The sequence below is a fragment of the Pinus tabuliformis genome, chromosome X (genome assembly GCF_031772625.1).
Source record: "Pinus tabuliformis cultivar Carrire ecotype Pingquan chromosome X, CPIR1, whole genome shotgun sequence".
In the NCBI taxonomy this organism is placed as follows: domain Eukaryota; kingdom Viridiplantae; phylum Streptophyta; class Pinopsida; order Pinales; family Pinaceae; genus Pinus; species Pinus tabuliformis.
The window spans coordinates 1121173619-1121194899 of record NC_142308.1 but is presented as its reverse complement, the minus strand read 5'-3'; the positions used below and the strand labels follow the sequence as shown (position 1 = coordinate 1121194899).

The following is a 21281-nucleotide window of genomic DNA, read 5'->3' as shown; positions in this document are numbered from 1 at the left end:
AATGGATTTGGTGAACTTGGGGTTTATGACATGCATGCCACAAATCTAGGGAAAATCAACACTTGGCGAGAAGTTTTTAAAATCAACTTTGCATGTAGAAGTTTTTGTTTTTGTTTTTGTTTTTGTGTTTTTGTTTTGTTTTGTTTTGCTTTGTTTATTTGTTTGTTTGTTTTTTTTGGTTTTTTTTAGGAAAGCTTCTCGGCATGCAAGGAAGGGTTGTGCAGTTCTGGAGAGAACTAGGCAACCTACCGTCACGTGCAACTAACAATCACTAAGGGAAAATATTACGCGATGTTTTAGGCTGAGTGGCCTTGGCTCGCTCGCCAGATTTGCGGAATTTTCTAGAGCAATGTTGTTGGCATGTTCCTCGCATTTCTGGAGAGTAGTGTTGGTTGGCCTGTTCTTCGCAATTTTCTAGAGCAAGGTTGGCTGGCCTGCTCTACGCAATTTTTGAGTGTAGGGCAACTGTCGAGCTGCTCTGCGTAATTCCCAAGGGGAAGTCAGACTACCCTCCAGGATTATGCAGCTTTGCCTGACAACATTAAGACCGGATGTGAACCAAGTGTTGGGTCAGCTTGTGGTTAGTCGACGAAACAAGTGAGTGAACACAAGTTGTTAAGCAACAGATAAAATTAAATAAACACAAGTACCCGGTCAGTGCATGATAACTCTTATGATTTCGAGGAGGGAGGTTCCAAAATGAAGCGAAGGCAAAATTTTGGAGGGTGGTTGTAGCCACTACAACAGATTCTCGGGACATTCACTTTTGTAATGACCTTTCTTATGACATTGATATCACTCTATCTTTGACATGTCAACTTTCTTCCTCGGTCCCTTCGATCTCTTTCCTTTATGATGGGAAACATAAGCATTTGATACTCCTTCAGGATTTGCAACCATTGAGATCCTTAATTCCTCTTAACTGCAGGCAGTCCATAATTCTTCAAAGGTAGGAGCTACCTTCCAACTGTTGAGACCTACAACAAATGCACCCCAAGAGGGTGGCAATCCTAATAGAGCAATGATCACAAGTTATTTGTTCGAAACAATCTCGTTGATGGCAAAGAGATCATCCCTTAGTCTAGTTATCTTCACAAATAAGGTTACCACAATATCCTCTTTAGTCATCTTCGTAGTCCTCAGCTCATTCTTCAAACTTGCTACTTGACCAATGTTCTTAATAGTGAACAACTTCGACAAGGATTCATGCATCTCTTGAGAACGATCGATGTTAGCTATGAATGGGACAAGATTGTCTTTTATCCCTTCTACCATCAGAGTCATAGCCACCAACTCTAAATCCCTAAATTTCGCTTTGAAGGCATCACTTGCTTCTTTTGTAGGATTCTTTACATTTCCTTTTACTAAATCCAACACCTTGTTCTTCTCGAGGATTAGGTAAATCCTCTTCTTCCAGGATATGAAGTTAGATGCTTCTTCAAGTTTGTTCTCACCCTTGATTGAGTTAGTCATCCTCCTTGAATATAATAGAATCCTTCCATGAGATATTACCTATGAATGGATCAAGTGCTTGAGACTACCTTTTTCTTCCTTTTTCACCAAAGCTCTGATTCCATGTTGGAAAATCAGAAAGGTAGTAAAGATTTTCTTGATCTTTATAATTACTTGTGATGTTTCTTATTATTACTATTCTTTATATCTTCTTTCTTTAGTTCATCAAGCAATTACCAAAAGCAAAAATACATAGAACAATAAACACCAAATGTAGGCACATGCAAGGGAAAAATCCCCCTCGAGGGGAAACACAGTCAAGATAATTCTTCCTTTCAATAATATTCTTTGAGACTCTTCACCCTAGACCAAGACCAAACCTTCCCTCCACACCAAGTCAACCTCCTAGAATTTTGACCTCTTCCCAACAACTTTGACTATGCAACAACTTACGACAACTGATAGCTTCTAGCAACAGTGAGACTTGGAAGACTTCGATCTCCCAGTCTAGGGCATGAAACAGAGAGAGGGAGACACCAAAACTTCAATTTTCTTTGTCTCCTTAGACTTCCCCAAACTCACACTCACTTCGGCTTCCCGACAACAGACTTTCCCAGCTACAAGAGAACTTCACACTTCTGCCCAGCAATAAGAGATTTTCACACTTCTTCCCAGCTACAAGTGAATTCAAACTTTATGAGAGAGTGATGCTCCAAATGAATTCAATGTTGTTCCTTTAATAGGCTTCTTGTGGAGTCGAATAGGGTCCTTAGGCCGACTTGATATTCCCTTAGGCCGCCATGGTGTGGAGGTTACATAATTCATATTTGACTCAATACTTAAAATTTTTACATGATTCAAAAGCCCAAGAAGGGTCTCTTTAAATGTGCAATAACTCTATAGACTTAGAATAATTCCTAGAATTCCTCAATGGGGACTTTGACCTAAAACATGGTGACCCAAGCATGAAACCCATGATTTAATAAGTCACAACACTAATATTAAAAAATATTTTCTTTATTCTTTTGACAAGTACATTACATGATGACTCAAGTACATTATTGAAGACTGAACATAGTTATATTTTCCAACAAATAGGAGTGATCCTTCTCTCATTTGGACATCACTCATCTCATCACATCATCTTCTCTCTCCTCTCTTGAGTGGTCAGTACAACTTGGAGGCTCTCTTCTTTGGATGTATTGAAGAAAGGCAGATTTTTGGACTGGTTTGGAGGCCGAAAATGTCAGGATTAGGGCATGCGTTGACTAGCGATGGCTTGGAGTATTTGACCAACATTGACTTCTGTTTTGGGGGCATAATTTCGATTTCTGCAAGCCGCATTCTTTGGCACAAATTTCGAGATGATTGGGGACTGTTTGACCGAGTTGACTATTGTGTTGACTTTTTGGTTTGACCGCAAAATTACAACAAACTTTGACTGGGTTGACCGAGTTGGTTTTCGGTTGATTTTGAATCCCTTAGCAAGCCACATTCTTCTGTTGTTGACCGAGCTAATTGGAGGACGTTTTGGGGTAGCTTTGACCACATTGAATTTTTGGTTAGGGCTACATTGATTGCTGATTTGGCAGATTTGTTTTGGGCACATATTTATGATATTTGTCCTGTCTCTCTCTCTTTGCTAAACTATTGAAGAATAATAAGAAGATTTGATCAAAGGGTTTCCCCACAGTGGGGTTTGTCCATGGCATCCACCACATCTTGTGTCCTCATGTCTTGACTTGTCTTCTGCATATGTTTTTATGTTTTATCTGCATTTACTGTCAATGTGTATAACTTAATGTGATTGCTACTGAAGATAATTGGAAATTGTCATTAGGATGATAAGAAACATTGAAGTAAATTGTGATAAACATAGAACATACCACTGCTACCTAAAATTAACAACGCCTCTATCACCCTTAATCTCAATTTTTTGTGGACTCTATCATTTTTTTTCCACGAGAAATATCTATATATTTTATATGAGGAATATACATGTTACGGTCCAAGAGGGATGACTAAGATTCAATAATAAGATTTGAAGCCATTAAAACAAAGCTCACCATGTCACTTGCAATAATTTAACCTTGATATGGAAGATAACAATTATTTTGCCTAACCACCCAAAATAAACCCAATTAATTGTGGACTCTATCCTTGTTTCATCTCTTCTTAACATACAAACCCATAATATTGTATCTCCATCCATAAAACTAAAATATATAAAAATGCTGCTTAACATGACTTCCATCACATGAGGATTTCAAATTAAAGAGATAATACTTCAATATCAATCCTATTTTAATGTAACCATTATTAAATTCAAATTACAGTAAGTGAAATGATTCATGAATTTCAATGAGAGTTATATCTTGAAGAGACACATTTCTTTCTGATTCACATCTCTCATATATAGTTTTGACAAAAACATGATGTAGAATTCACCTATGCACTTCGTAGTACATGAATATATCATCTTTATTAACAAACGATGGATGGCATACATATCACCACCTCTCCATCACATCGTGCTGCTCATTTACGAGCAAACCTTTTTTTATTTCACATTACACAATTAAATATCATCATAATACAAAAAAATAAAAATCATTACACCGTAAGGCGTTTCCCTTTGAAATCAACTTTCCTCTTGGGTTACGTGTACATTTCTGAGCCTTTGATTTAAGTGTTAGACGATGAAAATAATCTCATCCATCCAATTGATTAGACGGGTATACGATGAGACCCCGCAGATAGACGGTTGCCCTCGCTCGACGCTATGCTACTTCCAGGTGCACTTGCCCTCGCTCGGCGATACTATATTCCAGGACCCTGGATCTGTGGAAATCGGCTTCAGGAGGTAGAAGGAAAAGAATCAAGATGCCGAGGGGAACTCTGGAGGTGCTGCTCGTCAACGCCGAGGGGCTGCAAAACACTGCCGAGGGGCTGCAAAACACTGATTTCCTCTGTAATATATTATCATCCGAGCCGATCTCTTGCGTTTTAGGCGATCTGATAAATCTTTGGATTCGAATATTGCTAATGAGACAGCTGAATTATGTGTTCTGGTGTATGTTCAGTTGGATCTTTGATTTAATTTTTCTCTAATGTGGCTGTGGTTGCAGGTAACATGGATCCCTATGTCATTATCCAGTGCCGAACTCAGCAACAGAAGAGCAGCGTTGCGTCCGGTGAGTATGCATATTCGTATGGTTTTAGCCGTGTATTGAGAACAGATATTATTGAGAACATGGCTGACTATACTCCGCCTGCAACCCTTCATAATGATCTTTAGTGGAAATCTCTATTTCAGGGGAGCCAATTTTGGGGTCGGCTGGGCAGAAGGTAAATCGAATTTTTCCGTGTCAAATCCCGCCTGGAAAACCTTTAGTACTCATTTTGATTATCAATCACCTTCCACGAAGGAGAGCCTTAGGGAATCCTACATAGTAAGCCATAAACCAGCATTTTTACATAGAACTTGGGGAGTCTGCAATTCTCAATGTGGATTTAGTTTTTCATTTATGTTTTTCAGGCCAAGTTTTATCCGAGTATCTTTTCTCAACTTCCTCTGTTCAGGTAAGAGGCTACATCACATCCTGTGATTTTATGCTCCGTAATTTCCTTTCTTTTAATGGTTTGTTTGCAGCGTTCAAACACTTGATTTAGACTTTCTGTTTTTTAACCTCTTTTGAATGGTTTGTAAATATCTTTTATGATCTTCACTTATATTTTAATGATCTGATTCCTTTTTCAATGCAGTGGCTATTGACGGGTTTTGACTTTGGCTTTGGTTTTTCATATCAGATACTATATCAGGTATTCCAGTGATCTCAGTGATCTCAGACCTTCAAGATTCAGGGTTTCCAGTTTGACACGCGCATTTTTGTTGAGAAAATTAAGATGTTCAAGATTTTAAAACATCTTGTAGGCACCTGATAATGATCATTCCTTCGATTTGCACTTGACTCTAGCTAACCTAGAGCATTAGCTGCGATGAAATGTTTTATTGGACAAAGAAAACCCTTTCTGATGGACCATTGCAGAATAACTTGATTGGTTAGGTTCTCAACGTTATACCTCATTGCTTTTTTGACCTTAGGATACCAATCCATGTCATCATATCTGAAGTAATATACCATTCTAATCTGTGTAGGACTTTATCAAAATCAATCTTGAGGAGCAGATCTTCTTGATGAATTTCTCCAGCCCACTAGATAGTTTTCAAGCTTAATTTTTTTGTGGTTAATGCCTCTGCAGAAGTCTTCAATGCCCTTTGTTGAATCCAAACTTTCTTGGGTGTGTTGAGAATGCTTTGGGCATACGAGAATGGCTGGAATCTAATGGTCACCAGTAGAACTGAGTTCCCTCTGCGAACCTGAATTTTGTTTTTGCATTCCCGGAAGCATTAGCCTGCTCGCATACCCCACCCTGCCAATACCAAAATCCAAACAGGATTTAGTTTTTCATTTATGTTTTTCAGGCCAAGTTTTATCCGAGTATCTTTTCTCAACTTCCTCTGTTCAGGTAAGAGGTTACATCACATCCTGTGATTTTATGCTCCGTAATTTCCTTTCTTTTAATGGTTTGTTTGCAGCGTTCAAACACTTGATTTAGACTTTCTATTTTTTAACCTCTTTTGAATGGTTTGTAAATATCTTTTAATGATCTTCACTTATATTTTAGTGATCTGATTCCTTTTTCAATGCAGTGGCTATTGACGGTTTTGACTTTGGCTTTGGTTTTTCATATCAGATACTATATCAGGTATTCCAGTGATCTCATCATATCTGAAGTAATATACCATTCTAATCTGTGTAGGACTTTATCAAAATCAATCTTGAGGAGCAGATCTTCTTGATGAATTTCTCCAGCCCACTAGATAGTTTTCAAGCTTAATTTTTTTGTGGTTAATGCCTCTGCAGGAGTCTTCAATGCCCTTTGCTGAATCCAAACTTTCTTGGGTGTGTTGAGAATGCTTTGGGCATACGAGAATGGCTGGAATCTAATGGTCACCAGTAGAACTGAGTTCCCTCTGCGAACCTGAATTTTGTTTTTGCATTCCCGGAAGCATTAGCTTGCTCGCATACCCCACCCTGCCAATACCAAAAACCAAACATAATTTAGTTTTTCATTTATGTTTTTTAGGCCAAGTTTTATCTGAGTATCTTTTCTCAGCTTCCTCTGTTCAGGTAAGAGGCTACATCACATCCTGTGATTTTATGCTCCGTAATTTCCTTTCTTTTAATGGTTTGTTTGCAGCGTTCAAACACTTGATTTAGACTTTCTGTTTTTTAACCTCTTTTGAATGGTTTGTAAATATATTTTAATGATCTTCACTTATCTTTTAATGATCTGATTCCTTTTTCAATGCAGTGGCTATTGACGGTTTTGACTTTGGCTTTGGTTTTTCATATCAGATACTATATCAGGTATTCCAGTGATCTCAGACCTTCAAGATTCAGGGTTTCCAGTTTGACACGCGCATTTTTGTTGAGAAAATTAAGATGTTCAAGATATGAAAGATCTGTCAATGTGTTTAATTCTAAGCAAAATTCCATGCATAGTTTTTCCAGTGATCTCAGGCCTTCAGGATTCACGGTTTCCTGCTTGATGCACCCATTTATGTTGAGATATTTTAGATGTTCAAGATTTGAAATGTCTGTCAATGTCTTTAATTCTAAGCAAGATTCTGGATTTGTGTTGATTTATATGTGCAGTGGCAATGTCTATCCGCTTGTGATTGCTGCACATCCATCAGAACCTAATCAGTTTGCCATTGGGTTGACTGGGCGTTGTCTCAACACCAGCTTGTAGAAGTTCTTCCATGTTCACATTGTCACCCTACAGCAGGGAAAACCAGAGAGAGCTGTTGAAAAGGAACATGAGAGTTTGCAAAGGCAAACAGGATGGAGGAAAAAAGAAGGGACACATGGATCAGTTTTATAAACATCGGGCATCTTCCAGAAAAATAAGTAAGATACTTCTGTCCTAGGAAGTTCACAGATTTATATTATGTAAGAACAAGAAACCAAAGACAAAGTTGCAAACTTATGATTTTCTTGGGTTAAAAGTTCATGTGTATAATCATTGGTGTGTATGCATTAGCAGCTTGTAGTTGAGCTTTCTGATACGGATTTATTATATAGACAACAAGGCTCCATTTTTATATCACCCAGAAGACACAAAAGATATAAATCAGTAACAAAGGAGGCCAATTAAAAATCTCTGTAACCCAATTAATTGTGTAAAATGAAGAATTGAAAATCGTATCATAACTCCAATATATGGAAGATGTGAGGAAGCAGTTCGATCATAAAAAACAGAAAAAAATAAAGACTGAATACAATATCTTGCTACTAACTATTAACATCTGTGGATAACATAGCATCCAGAGTAAATAACATTCATACTGATCATAAAGACATGATACACAACTCCTTTACAATGAAGAAATAACAATGATTTGATTAAAAGAAAACAACATTAGAAAAGTCCAGATTTTCATAAGCATATAGCAGTAGGTTACGGTTAGATTACTGTGAGATCATCCCCAAGGCATCTGAATGTCTCCCTCCTTAATAGTCTTTTTCTTCTTCTTGTTTTCACTTTTCGCTGTTTGACTCCTATGCTCAGTCACTGCAGCTAGATATGTTCAACAGAGGCATCCCAGGGCGATATATCAAATTTGACTTATCCTCCATAACAGGTATTAGGCTCAAAATATTCTGCAAAATAAAATCAGATTATATCTATTACAGCTTCAGGCAGAACCTTTTTGCGCTATTTTTGACACGTGGAACTACCTAAATCACGATTTCTTAATGCATTTGATTCATCTGATCTCAGATTCAAATGGAAAAGGTAAACCACTCATAAGATAAATTATATCAATCAAGTGAGAATGAATAGAAATTATATAAATAAACTGTATGTCGCATTCAAACTACAATCTTATATTGCATGCTGAAACTCATTCTCTTCCTCTTAGTCTTAAGAGAAACTACTCTGAGGAACAAGCATAAAGTAATTAGACAACGAAATCTCCCCACATACAACTGTAAACAGTGCATGCCCAAACCAATACTAATGACTGTCAATTATCACAACAACACTGGTTTAGAGGTTGCCTTGGAGTGTATAGCATAAAACCCATTTGCCAGCGCCTCCTTCAGAAGAATCAATCACAGCTCAAATAATAGAGCAAATCAATTGACACAACTGACTATAGAGGAAAAGTTTTTTAAGGTGTTGAACCACACCTCGTAAGATTAGTACTTGGCAAACATGGCTTTTACCGGTATCAGAATTGACCAAAGCTCTGGTTAGAAACTCATTGGCAGTAGAACCCACTTCCTTAACTCTCCACAACATATTCTCTGATTGCCCTTCTTTGTACCAGAAAGCCAGAGGACCATCCACGAACCAGCCGGGTAGTATAAGGTTGACTAATACTTCTGTGAACCTTGGTACTATTGAGGTGGCAATGCTGTATTCAAAAACGTATCTGATCCGTAGTCCCTTCTTTGAGCCATGTGATTATCCAAGGCATCTGAAGTCATGAATCTAATGCCTCTGCTTTCATTATTTTCGGACATGGAAGATTTAATCAACAACTTTGCCCAGTAACCATTTACTGAATTCCAGAAAGTGACTTCCTTACACAAAACTTCTAAACCTAATCTTTTAGATTTGAATGAATTTCAGCACATTTTACACACATTGGAAAAGATATTCATCCATATGCATTCTTAAAATCTCAAATCTGTTTTACAATTTTTACAGAGAAGATATGCACCAATTTCTTAGTTTACCCAAACCAGGTCCTGAAGAATACCATATTACCATCTCCCAAAAGATTTTATACCCAAAGTTCCTGCTACTGCGCTGCCTCATAGAATGCACACTGTCTCCAAAGCATAAGAGTCTTGGTTCTCTTTGACAATGAAATCTATCCAAATATTTAATGAAAGACTTCCATACCCAAACTAATAACAATAGCTTCCATTTTCACAGCCTCAGAAAGACAGCAGAGAGGTTGTTTTAATGCCTAGTGAATGTGGTATTGCCCTCAACAGTGATAAAGGCTCCCACAATATCAAATAGAACCCACTTCCTTAACTCTCCACAACATATTCTCTGATTGCCCTTCTTTGTACCAGAAAGCCAGAGGACCATCCACGAACCAGTCGGGTAGTATAAGGTTGACTAATACTTCTGTGAACCTTGGTACTATTGAGGTGGCAATGCTGTATTCAAAAATGTATCTGATCCGTAGTCCCTTCTTTGAGCCATGTGATTATCCAAGGCATCTGAAGTCATGAATCTAATGCCTCTGCTTTCATTATTTTCGGACATGGAAGATTTAATCAACAACTTTGCCAAGTAACCATTTACTGAATTCCAGAAAGTGACTTCCTTACACAAAACTTCTAAACCTAATCTTTTAGATTTGAATGAATTTCAGCACATTTTACACACATTGGAAAAGATATTCGTCCATATGCATTCTTAAAATCTCAAATCTGTTTTACAATTTTTACAGAGAAGATATGCACCAATTTCTTAGTTTACCCAAACCAGGTCCTGAAGAATACCATATTACCATCTCCCAAAAGATTTTATACCCAAAGTTCCTGCTACTGCGCTGCCTCATAGAATGCACACTGTCTCCAAAGCATAAGAGTCTTGGTTCTCTTTGACAATGAAATCTATCCAAATATTTAATGAAAGACTTCCATACCCAAACTAATAACAATAGCTTCCATTTTCACAGCCTCAGAAAGACAGCAGAGAGGTTGTTTTAATGCCTAGTGAATGTGGTATTGCCCTCAACAGTGATAAAGGCTCCCACAATATCAAACATTGCTCAATTAGTAAACAAAAAGAATGGAAAAATCACTGAAACAGTAAACAACTTTTCTGGCACTTCACTCATCATCATCCCTCATCAGGGATGAAAAGAAAGCATAAATGATTTATTGAGATTGAGAAACAGTGATTGATACCATTGACAAATTTTATTTAGGGTGTAAAATCGTTGCAGTCATGTTCGTCTATGAATGATCATTTTGGAGATGATAATTTTGATGTTTTGTATTCAGAAATTCATAACGCATTGAACTCCAGAAACAAAAAAAACCATCAAAGAAAATCCATCACTTTTCCTGAACTTTCTTGACAATTCTCCGGGGGTGCAGACGTTAGGGATAGTCTCTCCAATTTGACTGCAATCTCCTCAATATCCGCCTCTATTTCCCTTGTATTGTCTTCAGGCGTATCAGTCATTAAACTGATAGCTTCATTCCTTTTCCAACGAGCCACAACTTTTCTGATTTATAATCAAAGGCAGCAAATTTAAAAATTTCACGCAGGCTTTACAAGGGGACTATACATCTATTATTAGTGACAACCTTTTTAAAGGATTTACGCTACAAATGATTCAACAGCAGTTTAATACACTTTCATTCTAATACAATCGTGCCTTAATACCAACGGACAACCCCCTATGAATGTATGCAATAGCGGATCAGCGTTTAGAGTTCACACCCGGCCATCATAATTAAATAATAGAACTGTCTGCCGCAGACAGACTAGGCACACATTAATCTACCGCAGCAACGCTCTTTTGAGCCCGCACTTGTAAGTTCAACCGGCCACCACACGTAGTTGAGAGCCCTCTCTGCGCAAACAGCTAGGAACCACTAATGAAAACCACGCAGAATAATGAAACTAACTCCGTATTCGACCAAACAGAATAATGAAACAGTCACGTATATACAGCATATAAGGTTTTACCATCGCCAAGCTGCCTTAATACACAGGTAATTATATATCACATGCAATCAATCACGCATGTTAGGAGCTGCGGAGATTCTTCAACTTTCTGGTGTATTTACTTCTTCTGTTACTGCTGCCACTGGTGCCTCTATTAGGAGCTGCGGAGATTCTTCAACTTTCTGGTGTATTTACTTCTTCTGTTACTGCTGCCACTGGTGCCTTTCCCTCAGCTGGAGCAACAATTGCATTCCTCTGCTTTGTTTCTGCATTCTCTGGGCACTCAAAAGCTCTATGTCCCAGCTTATTGCATCTGTAACATTTTATTTCTCTGCCTCCTCCTCTGAATCTCAGAAAAATTATTTGTGATGAGTCATATTATGATTTACATCTTCAAGAAATACTTCGTATCCTTTTTCAAGAAATACTTTGTATCCTTTTTCCAATTATTTTGGCTGTGGCATCGCATGGGCCGTGTTGTGGTTACTCTCCGATGCCCTGTCATTGCGTTTTAGTGGTTGTTCTCTCTAATCTCGATGTCATTAATTGGTTGAAAAGGCAAAGACCAGCTGTGGGCAGCTTCTTGGCTATTCACAAGTTCATCTGATCTTAGTACTTTTATATCAATACAAATATGAGGTCTCCGTTTGCTTTTAAAAATAAGAAATTGTTATGGTGCAACCAATGACTATATGGTATCGTTTGTTGCTTGCAGTCCTGCCTACTGTGCTAGACATCACGAACACTCCAGATGATTCTCAAGTTATTTTAAAGGTACGCTATCTCATAAAAAATATTATCCAGTGCTTATGACGGTAGGTGGTAACATAAGTCTTGTCATAGATGTTCGATCCAGCTTTAAGAATTATGATGAATATAATCCAATCTTGCAGCATCCAGACCTATGGATAGTTATGTTTGGTTCGACAGTAGATTTTAATATATGTTTTTTTTATGGAAACAGGGAATTTCCACAGACCGTATTCTTAATTTATGTCGATTATTAGCTGTGAATGTGGGGACATGCCATCTGACCAACTATTCTTTATCCCATGAGGTAAGAAAATCAGTAGTTCAGAAGCTCATTAAATAATGGGGTTGTTTGACACGCTGGTGGATTGCAATTGACTGGTTCTGTTCAAGATATCATGTGGTATGACCCTACTTGCATTAACAACACAGGTGTTCGTGTCAAGATAGAAATAGCTATGTACAGTGAAACTGGTTCTATTATTAGTTTGTAAAGCTTAAGTGTGACCATGGCAACATTGGCCATCTTAGTTTTCTTGAAGTATCCATGACTTGGTAAAAACTTGAATTATACCAGGTTCGTGGCAACAGGTTGAGGGATTCATCAGATGTTGCAACCTTGAAGCCCTGTGCCCTTACTCTTGTAGAAGGTAACCAATAACTCTGCTCCCCCATCTGAACAAGTCAGGGGAGATAGCTAGAAATTTTGTCTTGCCTTTCTTTAAAATATAAATGTTTTTATCTTGAGTATGCATATTCCTATGGTTTTAGCCGTGTATTGAGAACATATATTATTGAGAGCATCGCTGACTAGTCCCTGATAAATAGATCCCCAATCTCTGATAAAATTCTTCCGTTCGCATAATTTTTAAGTTTGTTTATAGGTATCCAGGGTTCAAATGCTTTTCAAACAATGGAGAAAATGGTTACATCGTTTTAAGAAAGAGTTCATGGTGAGGTCTTAGTTATGACTGAGTGCCCCTGGATTATCTGTGGGAAGAAGAAATTACACAAATCTTTTCTATATGCAGGGGAAGTAGGGAGATTTCACAAATTTTCCCCCCAAAAATATATAGAGTTAAAAATTAATAGATCGGATCTCTGAAATTGCAGGTAAAGGTAGCAATCCCGAGTGGAATGAGCAATTTGTTTTCATTGTAGCCGACGGGGTTGCTGAACTCACCTTAAAAATAATGGACAACGATAGTGGAAACGCGGATGACTTCGTTGGGGAAGCAAGGTGCAGATGAGTCTCCAGCATTATGATCTCAGTCATTTTTTCAGATCCTACAGTCTTTCATCGTTTTTCAATATTTCTGTTTTCTGATCATATATCTTTATATTTCTGATTGTGGTGCACAACATTCCCCTGGAGGGAGTATTCATGGAAGGAAGCCTACCCCCGACTTCCTACAATGTTGTCCTTCCAGACCAGAACTACTGTGGGGAGATAAAAGTTGGCCTCACATTCACTATTAAGGTAGATTCTATATATGCAGAGGCTCTTTATATCAGAAACATTTTTTTGCATGGTAATAGGATGGATTCATATTAGCTCTGGATATTGACCAATCACTATAAATTTCATTTTCAAATTTTGTTTTACAGATGTAAGAAGATAATCTCAATAAAAAGTTTAAACTTATTCCTTCTAGATCTTTTAAAGTTAAATATCTTTTTAGAATTTAATGGATTTAAGGATATAAAGGATCTATGGATATAAAGGATGTATTGTAGATTTTGAGAATATTCAAGATATATGAATAATAGAATTTGAAAATCTTAGGGAGCAATACAAAGTTTAAACTTTAAAGTTAAATACTTTTCTAGAATTTCATGGATCCATGAATATGGTAGGTTTTGAGTATATTCAAGATCCATGAATATTGTAGAATATGAGAATCTTAGAGAGATTACAAATAAGATTAAGGTGAAACAGGTCAAACAAATTGACCAGGCAGATTCTATCATATTCTCAAATTCTAAAATATTCCTAGAATTTATTATCAAATTAATTTCGATTCCATAACCCTAACATGTAATTGTGTTTTTTCATATAAATTCCCATCAAATTACTTCAATCCTATGAACTTAAATATGTTTTTTCATATTATGGTGATTGGAAATTGCAGGAAGAAGAAGATTGCTGTGAGGAAGCAGCAACGGAGGAGGTCGGAGGGTGGAAAGAAAGCTCCTACTGACCATTCCTTTCAATTGTTATGTTCAGTAGGTCACATAACATAGAAAACCTTCAAAGAAATCGAATGTACTATCGCATCAAACACAAGAAATTCTGAAATAGTGTTTATTGGGAGTATATCATTCTGAAATAATGTTTATTGGGAATATATCTGCATCTTTCCTCGCCTATGACTCTCTTTTAGTGTCGCATCTAACACATAAATTCTGAAATAGTGTATCCACATCGTTCCTGGACTATGACTCTTTTTGTGTGGTTTGATGTTTATCTTTTCTACCAATCATTGAAACTCTTCATGGAAACGTTGTGATTTCTCTAGAGACTATACAGAATGGATTTCCGCACTTTATGCCTTACGACGTTTTCTTTGCAACATCTGGTGCAAATGCTAGTATAGAAGCTTATTGAATGAATCTACTCTTTTATTTGAAGAACATCCAAATTCACCTATGCATTTCCTTTCTCCACTTTGACATATGCGAGCGAACAACATCCAATTTCAATTCCGCAGTTCCTTTCCCCACTTTGAAGTATGCTACCGATTCAATTGGAGATGTTATTCCTAGTTATTTGAAGTACATCGTCAATTGTTTTGTTAAAATTGATTTATGTGATGTAGTGCGTTGTATTGTATTATACCACATGCGTAGGTGGAAAATGCACCCGAGGAGAGGAATGCTATAAAAGGGAAAGAGATGGACGGAACAATTCATACCTTTCTCGGCCTTTTGGCTAAGATCAAGTGTAGTATCTGTTCTTATCAGTTTAATATCTGATACGTGGTTCATAGAACCACATGATATTAAATGTATTTTTCTAGGGTGAGGGCTCGCACACAGTAGCTTGCTACTGGGGCTCTCGAGCGTCGCTTGTGCGTTGCACTACAGCGCAAGCCAGGCGCACCCCACCGATACAAAACCAAATTGAATCTGGAGCCAGAAGGCAGATTAGCATTTATCTGTTTTGAGTAGGCTAATTTCTGTGAGGGCAGATCAGCATTTATCTGTTTTGAGTAGGCTAATTAGAATTTATTTGTTTTAAGTAGGTCGAGTTTTGTTCTCGGGTTTTACTCTTGGTCTGGAGTGGTTTGACGCTTGTGAAGTGGTTATTTGAGGGTTGAATTTAATGGCGTGCTTGTGTTTCGCCCTTGTATATGGATTTATTGTGGCAGGAGTATTCATGGCAGTGGGCTATTGTTGTTTGTTTCTAGCTGTTTTGTCTCAGAAAAACGAAGGGTAATTCTAGAGAGGCAAGACAAATGGTAATTTTTTTAATTTTATTCCTCTTTTCCACTATATTTAGCCACGCCGTATATGAGGAGCAATGTCAATATTTATTCTGCAGTTGCAATGTTTACTCTAGTTAGATGCCGTTGCAATGTTAGGTTATAGGATTAGAACTTAGGGCGGATGCCAATATTTATTCTACAGTAGCAATGTTTACTCTAGTTAGATGCCAATGCAATGTTAATCTATGGGATCAGAACTTTAGGGAAGATGGTAATATTTATTCTACAGGTAGCAATGTAGATCAGAACTTATGGCAGAACATTCAGATGGTAATATTTATTCAGGTAGATGCCAATATTTTTTATAAATGTAATATTCATTCAGGTAGATGTAATATTCATTCAGGTAGATGTTAATATTTATTCCACAGTAGCAATGTTATTCCACAAGTAGCAATGTTAATATATGAGATCAGAACTGAGATGCAAATATTTAAACATTTATTAGGCTATATGCCAATATTTTCTTTTTTTATGAAGTTATTGTTGGTAAGACATGTCCCAGTGATACTTGCTAACATGTTTTTTTGCACTTGACAAGGGCTTGCTAATCTCTTTTTTTTTGTAAGTTGTTCTAACGCTGACCTGAAATCTTAAGCCAGCTGAATTTGTTCGATGGGATAGTAAGAGACTTTAATCTTGTCCCTCTCTGGTTTTGATGACCCTGTGTTTAATTCTTGATTCCACTGATTTAATAGGCTTCTCGGTTTTGGAAATTTAATGACCCTGTTTTTAATTCTTGATTCCATTATTCCACTATTTGTCATAATATGGTGGAAGGAAATCCCCAATTATGACGCCGATTTTAACAGGCTTTACAAACGGAACGATCGAGGGCCAAAACCTCCATATGTGGGTTTGCTCCAAGAAAGTTTGTAGTTTGAGCGACTAATTTGGGAATAAAATTCTTATGGGTTTTGACCCATTTAATTTGAAAATTTTCCTCTGAATTTCAATCGTCGCCAAATACGTTTGTAAGAGAATTACAAGTAGTGTCTAGCCCACAAATTCTTCTAACACCATCTTCTAAAAGGTAGTATGTTACATTCAAAATCTTGCTTTATTTAAAATAGCGTTCGCCAAATACGTTTGTAAGAGAAGAATTATAAGTATTGTCTAGCCCACAAATTCTTCTAACACATCATCTTCTAAAAGGTAGTGTGTTATATTCAAATTCTTGCTTCATTTAAAATAGCATTCGATATTTTTGACCGGAACATACACTGCCCGTGTCTAAATTACACTGAGCTATAAGCTTTGGAAATTTTGTCAGTTTTCGTTAATTTTAATAAAACGCATTGGACTTAACCGAGCATGCAAAGATTTATTCTCATCCCATCATATAGGTAGAGGTTAATCAATATCATTAATCATTTTGACTTGTGATTCGCGGTGATTTCCACTCGGTTTCGCTCCAGGTACAGGTCAGGTGTCTATGCTTCAAGTTTGTTTTCAGTTAAAAACTTTTCTGTATGCTAGCTATTATGGTATAGAATAGGACTCTGACTTATCTGCTTTTTGAGCTCATTTAGTGGTTTTCATAAAAAGATCTATTCATAAAATTCTGCAACTTTGGTTTCACAAATCTATGCCGGTGCATGTTTTTTTAGACTGGTTGGGATATACTACAAATTTCCTCAAGAAATCCATTATCATTTCCAAACCATGCTCTGACTTTCGAATCAGGGTAGGTCCGTGGTTGTGTGTGTATAAGTTTCACTGTTGCTGTATCGTCTGCCAAGAAGTGTCTTCCTGAGGCATAATTCAGCACAGGGGCAAATCTCTGCTTGTTCAATTTTTCAGGCGCCGGAAAATTTGAATTTTCTTTTGCCGATGATCGGATGGCTGTCATAAATGATGGACAGTCCTTCCTCTTTTTTTAGGATAATGCTCGCAGCCATTTCCCTTTTCCCTATAGAGGTATGAAGGCTCTCTATTATCTATCTGTTAGAAGGTAGCATCTGATGTCGTGTAAATTATATCACTGATCGTCATCTCCTATTTCATCCTCCTGGTCTCATCTTTTTCTGGACGTTATTGTACTGCCTCCATTGACTATATCTGGCCCTTCTTCCACTTTTGAATTAACCCTGTGGTACTTCGTCGGTCAGTGTATCTATGGGGATCTACTTTCGGTCCTCGCGTTATCTAATTATGTCCTTCGGTATGGACTTTCCATCTGACAATTCCGTGGCATCGGCCTTGGTACGGGCCACTTTAGAAGCAGAGAAAGTCCATTTTAGCCAGTCTGCGAAATCTAAATGGACCACCACGCTGTGCACTGATATCATCCCTTCTTCTCAGAAGGAGCAGTTTACTAGGGGTGACGGTCGTGGTGCACCTTCGAAACGTAAACACCAGCCGGTTAAAACATCTCCTCCACCTGATGCCATCAACTTGGATGGCCCTCTCCTTTTCGATAGAATCTCGAGTTTGCAAAAGAGAGCCTTAGTGGGTCGCTGGCACTTTCCGTTTATGGAGGATTCCTAGTTTAGAACATGGATCGCTGCTAAATGGGCTTCTCTGCTTGGTTACTCCCCTACCATTGGTAGATTTATGAATAATTGGTATTGTTTCCACTTTCTAAGAGACCGTGACTTAGAGATCATCTTTTCCAAACCCTGGATTCGGGATCACAGTTTTCTGGCTCTGTACAGGGGGTATATTGGATTTAATCCTTTCAGGAGTACTCCACAGAGCAATTACATTTGGTTAAAACTTCCTGGTCTGCCCCTCAAGCTGTGGAACAAAGAGTCCATGGAGAAATTAGGTAATGCTGTCGGAAGATTCATTTATGTTGATCTCAGATGCATTGGGGCTAAAGACAAGCGCGTAGCATGGGTCCTTATAGAGAAGGAATATAGGGGTGGTTTTCCTGAATTTATAGATTTAAATTGGAACATGTCATTCATCCAATAGCACTTAGACTTTTGGGGAGTGCCTTTTAGGTGCTCAGCGTGTCATAGGACTGGCCATCTCCTCCCTCAATGTCCTCGCAGGCAGGTTGTTAGACATAAGTATAAGCACTTTCCGGAGAATAAAGCTGGTACTTCAATCGAATGTGATAATATGGAGCTGCCTCTCAGCGCTGACCCTTTTCAGGGTTCTCATATTCCTAAATCCCGGCTATACCCGCTTAAATGTTCGTCCATGGAAAGACCTTCTGGCCAATTGTGTTCACAATCGTTATCTGCAAGTCCCACTGGGCGGAACATTGGGCCAGATGATGTCTGTCGCAGGTCTTCTTCTTCGCCCAAACATCCTATTAGACCTTTCATTGAACCGTCCTCCCCTCTATCTGGATTCACTTTACCCCCCCTCCGCCTGAACCAAACCTTGATGCTGCTATTCCCCCCCCCCCAGCCAATGGACAAATTGGCCATGGCTGGCCCATCCTCTTCCATTCAATATATTTCTTCCTCTCCTCTATCCCCTGTTGATAACCCATCCCATTCCATTAGCCATCCTTCTCCCCCTGTCCGGGACCCATATGATGCATCAAAAGGGAAAGCTGTATGTGAATCATTCACCCCTTACAACTCTCCGAGGTCCTCTAACATTAATACTTTTGACTATGATATAGAACCGCTGCTTAATCGGGCATCCTTAAATTTGAAACCTCTCACAATCCATAAACCTGACCGCTCCCCTTCCCCTGTCATTAGCCCAAAATCGGCTGGAAACATTACGGTTCGCCGCAAGGAGAAGATGGGAAGTAGACACTTCCGCGGGAGGATGAGTAGAAAAGATATGCCGTCCAGGAACTATATTTGGTTGATATTCCTATTTCTGAAATTGCTTCTGATGATTTCTCTGCTAAAGGCCTCTTAGAGCAAGTCGGCCATCTGAATGCCCGCAATGAACAACATCCTGTCTATGAACATTCGGGGTCTTGGTGCAGACCCTAAGTTTACGACACTCAAGAACCTTTTTCGGTCCACAAAGTCCAGGTTGCTCCTAATTCAGGAAACAATGCATGATGTTTCTCAAACCATTTCTTATTTCAGAAGGATGTACCCTTCTTGGCACATGGTGGCTACTAGCGCTGTTGGACTGTCTGGCGGTTTAGCAGTTTTATGGGACCCTAAATGGATCAAGGCGGTTGCCTTTCAATGTTTTGCCGGCATCCTCATTTTGGCCCACTTTCGTGGCTGTCCTGATCCGGTTCATATATTAAACTTATACGCCCCTTATAGATATCGTTTTCCTTTTTGGGAGAATTTTATGTCGTCTGAACTCCTTGACATTGACTCCTTAATTATAGGGGGTGATTTTAATTGCACATTGTGTAACGATGAGATTTGGGGCAATGGCAGGAAATGCGACCCAATTGGGCGCATGATCCGCAATGCTATCATCCAAAATAATTTCATTGACATACAACCAAATTGCCGAGGACCCACATGGGACAATGGTCGATCAAACGACGACTCCTTAGCCAAAAGGCTTGACAGATTTATACTTCATGGAACGCTGATAGAGAAATATGGTCCCTTGGTGATGAAAATATTTCCTTCGTATATATCAGATCACCGCCCCATTTTTATTCAATGGAATAATTTCGGGTGCAAATTCAGTTATCCATTCAAATTCAACCGAACGTGGCTCTCTGATGATCAATTCAACCAGTTTATAAAAGAAACGTGGCAACAACACAGGTCTGGATCAGTATCAGCCGCTGGATTTTATCCATCGTTTGGCAAATCTTCGCGGCAAAGTCAAAAAGTGGCAAAGAGAGAAAACAATACTCAATAGAAGATTGTTGAAAGACATAGAAAAAGAACTGCAATCCTTATCTATACAATTTAAAAATGTTTCCATATCTTCTCATATCTGGAAACATATATGGGACCTTGAAAAAAAGAAGAAAAAGATTCTAGTAGAAGAAGAATCCACTTGGAGACTCAAGAGTCGTGCCATATGGCTCCGGGAAGGAGATAAGAATACCAAGTTTTTTCACAGATATGCTATAAAAGGCGGAGGCAAGTGAACTCGATTTGGGAAATAAAGGATGAAGCTGGCAAATTTTTTTTCACCCAGGAGGATATATCTAATGAAGCTGTAAAATTCTTCAAAAAGGCCTACAACAGAGATATCAACAGCCACATTGAAGATATTCTATGGGGCATTGATCTGTACCCTTCTATGTTTGATGAAAATCAAAACACTGCCCTTTTCTCTGAAGTCACTGAGGACGAATTACTGGCGACGATGAAATCCTTCTAGAAAGACAAATGTCCGGGGCCAGACGACTGGTCTATTGTCTTCTTTATCCATTTTTATGACCTGTTTAAGGATGACATTTTAAAAATGGTTGAGAATTCAAGATTAAATGGTAATATTTGTCATCAAATCACATCCACATACATTGCTCTGATTCCTAAGAAGATACATTCCACATCTTTTTCTGATTATTGACCAATTTTGTTGTGTAATGTTCTGTACAAAACAATGTCAAAAATCATTGCAATCAGAATAAGGAATGTATTATCTATGCATTTGTCCCCCGAACAACACGAATTTCTCAAGGACATAATGATCCGAATGGAAAATGGCATCAACCCATGGTAATCAACCACCCATATTATTCATCGACTCATGGAATTTACCCATGGTATTGTAAATGGCGTCCGTCCTTGGTATTGTAAAATCCACCCATGGTATTCATTCACCCATGGAATTGACCCGTGGTATTGTAACTGGAAAATACTATAAGTAACAAGTCACATTTTGTAAAAGAAAAGATTGTCCGCCACAGTGTAGCCTTTACAGTTCAGAGGCATGTAGCCACACATCTCTTCTCAAAGATAA

General features: G+C 38.2%; 2 protein-coding genes and 1 non-coding gene across 12 annotated transcripts; all 3 read left to right on the top strand.

The window, feature by feature from the left end:
* Positions 1–429: 429 nt before the first annotated feature.
* LOC149143764 (elicitor-responsive protein 3-like) lies at positions 430–6528 on the top strand. 7 transcript variants are annotated; one of them, XR_016264958.1, is made up of 7 exons: positions 432–4423; positions 4581–4646; positions 4769–4800; positions 4991–5034; positions 5218–5982; positions 6167–6222; positions 6381–6528. XR_016264958.1 is itself a non-coding variant. In XM_089450005.1 (5 exons), coding segments are annotated over exons 1-4 (291 nt in total). In that variant the 5' UTR covers positions 430–4335; the 3' UTR covers positions 4992–5034; positions 5218–6160. The 7 variants fall into 7 exon arrangements, 5 of the variants coding, with proteins under 5 accessions (XP_089306131.1, XP_089306130.1, XP_089306129.1 ...); XR_016264959.1 differs by lacking the exons at positions 6167–6222; positions 6381–6528 and having other exon boundaries at positions 5218–5514; positions 5716–6160; XM_089450005.1 differs by lacking the exons at positions 6167–6222; positions 6381–6528 and having other exon boundaries at positions 430–4423; positions 4769–4904; positions 5218–6160.
* A 7-nt stretch (positions 6529–6535) lies between these two features.
* On the top strand, positions 6536–14423 carry LOC149143763 (protein REDUCED CHLOROPLAST COVERAGE 2-like). 4 transcript variants are annotated; one of them, XM_089450002.1, is made up of 8 exons: positions 6536–6647; positions 6832–6887; positions 7266–7430; positions 11948–12006; positions 12197–12289; positions 12560–12632; positions 13096–13462; positions 14115–14423. In XM_089450002.1, the coding sequence occupies exons 3-7, from the start codon at positions 7283–7285 to the stop codon at positions 13230–13232; spliced, it is 510 nt and encodes a 169-aa protein (XP_089306128.1). In that variant the 5' UTR covers positions 6536–6647; positions 6832–6887; positions 7266–7282; the 3' UTR covers positions 13233–13462; positions 14115–14423. The 4 variants fall into 4 exon arrangements, with proteins under 4 accessions (XP_089306128.1, XP_089306125.1, XP_089306127.1 ...); XM_089449999.1 differs by having other exon boundaries at positions 7176–7430; XM_089450001.1 differs by lacking the exon at positions 6536–6647 and having other exon boundaries at positions 6673–6887.
* Positions 14424–14893: 470 nt separating this feature from the next.
* Positions 14894–15090, top strand: LOC149143762 (U2 spliceosomal RNA). The gene has a single exon (XR_016265346.1). It is a non-coding gene; the product is annotated as a U2 spliceosomal RNA (small nuclear RNA).
* The last annotated feature ends 6191 nt before the right edge of the window (positions 15091–21281 follow it).